This window comes from Gekko japonicus, unplaced genomic scaffold (genome assembly GCF_001447785.1).
Source record: "Gekko japonicus isolate JY-2015 unplaced genomic scaffold, Gekko_japonicus_V1.1 scaffold653, whole genome shotgun sequence".
Classification (NCBI taxonomy): domain Eukaryota; kingdom Metazoa; phylum Chordata; class Lepidosauria; order Squamata; family Gekkonidae; genus Gekko; species Gekko japonicus.
Genome location: NW_015171524.1, coordinates 1 through 2,472, shown reverse-complemented (window position 1 = coordinate 2,472; position 2,472 = coordinate 1). Strand labels below are relative to the sequence as shown.

At 53.8% G+C, this 2,472-nt stretch overlaps 1 protein-coding gene across 1 annotated transcript in view; it reads right to left on the bottom strand.

Annotated features, from left to right (window-relative positions):
* Window positions 1-2,469, bottom strand: part of TRPM1 (transient receptor potential cation channel, subfamily M, member 1) — a gene marked incomplete at its 5' end in the record, with an annotated part of 68,036 nt that extends 65,567 nt beyond the window's left edge. Inside the window, one exon of the mRNA XM_015419490.1 lies at window positions 2,427-2,469. Within this exon, the coding sequence (XP_015274976.1) occupies window positions 2,427-2,469 (43 nt within the window). The remainder of the gene's footprint in view (window positions 1-2,426) is intronic.
* Window positions 2,470-2,472: the final 3 nt, after the last annotated feature.

The following is a 2,472-nucleotide window of genomic DNA, read 5'->3' as shown; positions in this document are numbered from 1 at the left end:
TACCTCACTCGGGGGAACTGCGATCCCCCGCGATCCCCCCCCCCGAAATGACCTCTGCCTTTAGGGCAGCAACACATGCACTCTTAGTTCCTTCCATACACAGCTAGGGTTGCCTGGAGGTTTGGGAGGTGGAGTCTGAGTAAGGCAGGGCTTGAGGAGGCGAGAGACCTCAGCTGGGTACAATGCCACGGAGTCCACCCTCCAAAGCACCCATTTACTCCAGGGGAATGGATCTCTGTGGTCTGGAGCAGTGTCCCCCCTAAGTTGAGTGAGCGCGAGCCAGCTCACAGTTTTTTAGCCTCCGGCTCACACATTTCTGTCTTAGCTCAGGAAGGAGGGCTCCAGAGCAAAGTAATTTATGTGGCCGTCGAATCACTCGCCATTCTAATGCCAGTAGCTCACAAACTAGAATTTTTGCTCACAGGACCCCACAGCTCAGAGGGAGGGAGCATTGGTCTGGAGGCGAGCTGTAATCGGGGTCGCTGGCTCTGGGTCGGGAAATACATGGAGTTTTTGGGGGTGGAGCCTGGAAAGGGTGGGGTTTGAGGAGTGGAGGGACCTCAGCTGGGTATAGGGTTGGCAGCCTCCCCCCACCCCACCCCACCCCGTGGGAGTGGGGGAACTCTGCTTTCACAGCTCTCGTCCGCCCGCAACTGATCTTTTCAAGCCTACTTCCAGTTTCGGGCCTATTTCCGGTTTGGGGGGGGTGACACTCTGGTTTTTGGGCTCTGGTTTGAAGCCAAATTTACCATCGAGTTTTGCCCAAAAAACAGAGTGTCGCCCCCCCCCCCAACCGGGAGTAGGCCCCCAACCGGAAGTAGGCCAGAAAATGCCCAACATCACTTCCAGTCTCCCAGAAGGACTTTGGGAGACCCCTGCTGGCCAGGTAAGTCGACTTGTCTACCCCAGCAGGGTACAATGCCATGGAGTCTATTGTCTAAAGCAGCCATTTTCTCCAGGAGAGCTGATCTCTCATGTCTGGACATCAGTTGTAATAGTGGGAGATCTCCAGGCCCCACCTGGAGGTTGGCAACTGAAATACACTCACATGCACGTGCGTGAGCACACACACACACAGACAGACGCCCCGTTAATTATCATACTCCAGCAAGGCCTTGATGCAAAGATTAGAAGGTTACCAAGGCTACCAGAGGGGGAGCCTTTTTGGTGGTGGCACAACACTTACAGATTCCGCTCCCCAACGGTCAGCTCAGGGCCTACTCTTCTGGCATTTAGATTAAAAGTAACAAACACTGATATCACCAGGTTTCCAATCGAGTCTCTCTTGCCGCTGAGTTGGTCCTGTCAGTGTTCTGGTTGTGGATTTTATGGGTTATGGTTTCACACCTTGCGCCTGTGACGATATGGCTTACTTCACTGAAGTCTTTTGGGGGTTGCCATAGAGTATCTGGCGATATATAGAGCCACCCTTATTATTCCCGGGTAACTCTAGGAGTTGTCAGGGACTCTATGGTCAGAACTTCCTATAAGCGGACAAGGTGTTATTGTTTGTTTGTTTGTCCCCCCTGTTCGGCACCACTTTCTGCCCAACAATTAGCTGATCATCGACGGGCAAGGTCTACAATTGGCTGGAGGTCTCCCACCATAAGCAGGCAAGTGGGAACCCTGGTGCCAAACTAACCTAGAACCACCCCTGGCATTTATTAACCTGCTTTCTTAGTTAAGCACAGACTTCCCTACTACTGCTGTGTTGGTCTCACACCATTCAAGGTCCTCCCCTGGCTTTCCTTACTGAACACATGAAAATCTCTGATATGGAGACAGACCGTTCTTTTCCAAGGCCGGGGTTGTCTACTCCGGCTCTCCAGGGTCTCAGGGAGGTGTCTCTCACACAACCTGGTGCCTTATCCTTGGGACTGGAGGCATCAAGGGATAAACCTGAGACCTTCTGCATGCCAATCAGCCATAGGGTTGCCAAATCCAGGCTGGGAAACTCCTGGATATTGGGGGTGGAACCTGTGGAAGATGGAGTTTGGGGAAGGACCTCAACTGGGCGTAATGCCCAAGGGTCCGCCCTACAAAGCAGCCATTTTCTCCAGGGGATCTGATAATCGGTTATCTGCAGATAAATTGTTAAGAGCGGGAGATCTCCAGGTTTCCCCCTGGAGGTTGGCACCCATAACTCTAGGGTGGCCAAATCCAGATAATTTCTGGGGATTCAAGAGTGGGGTTGGGGGGGGGAGGGTCCTCAGCTGGGCGTTATGCCACAGAGCCACCCTCCAAAGCAGCCGTTTTCTCCAGGGGGAAATGACCTGTCGTCTGGAGAACAGCTGTAATTCTGGGTAATCAGGCCACACCTGGAGGTTGGCAACCCTATCCCACGCAGCCACGCCCTTCCCCACCCTACTCCAGTTCCTTCCACTCTGGCCCTTCCGCCTCCGTCTCTGCAGCCGCCCATCGCTTACCCGTACTGACGCCTCCAGTGAAGATCCAGGCGCCCGTGGTCATGGC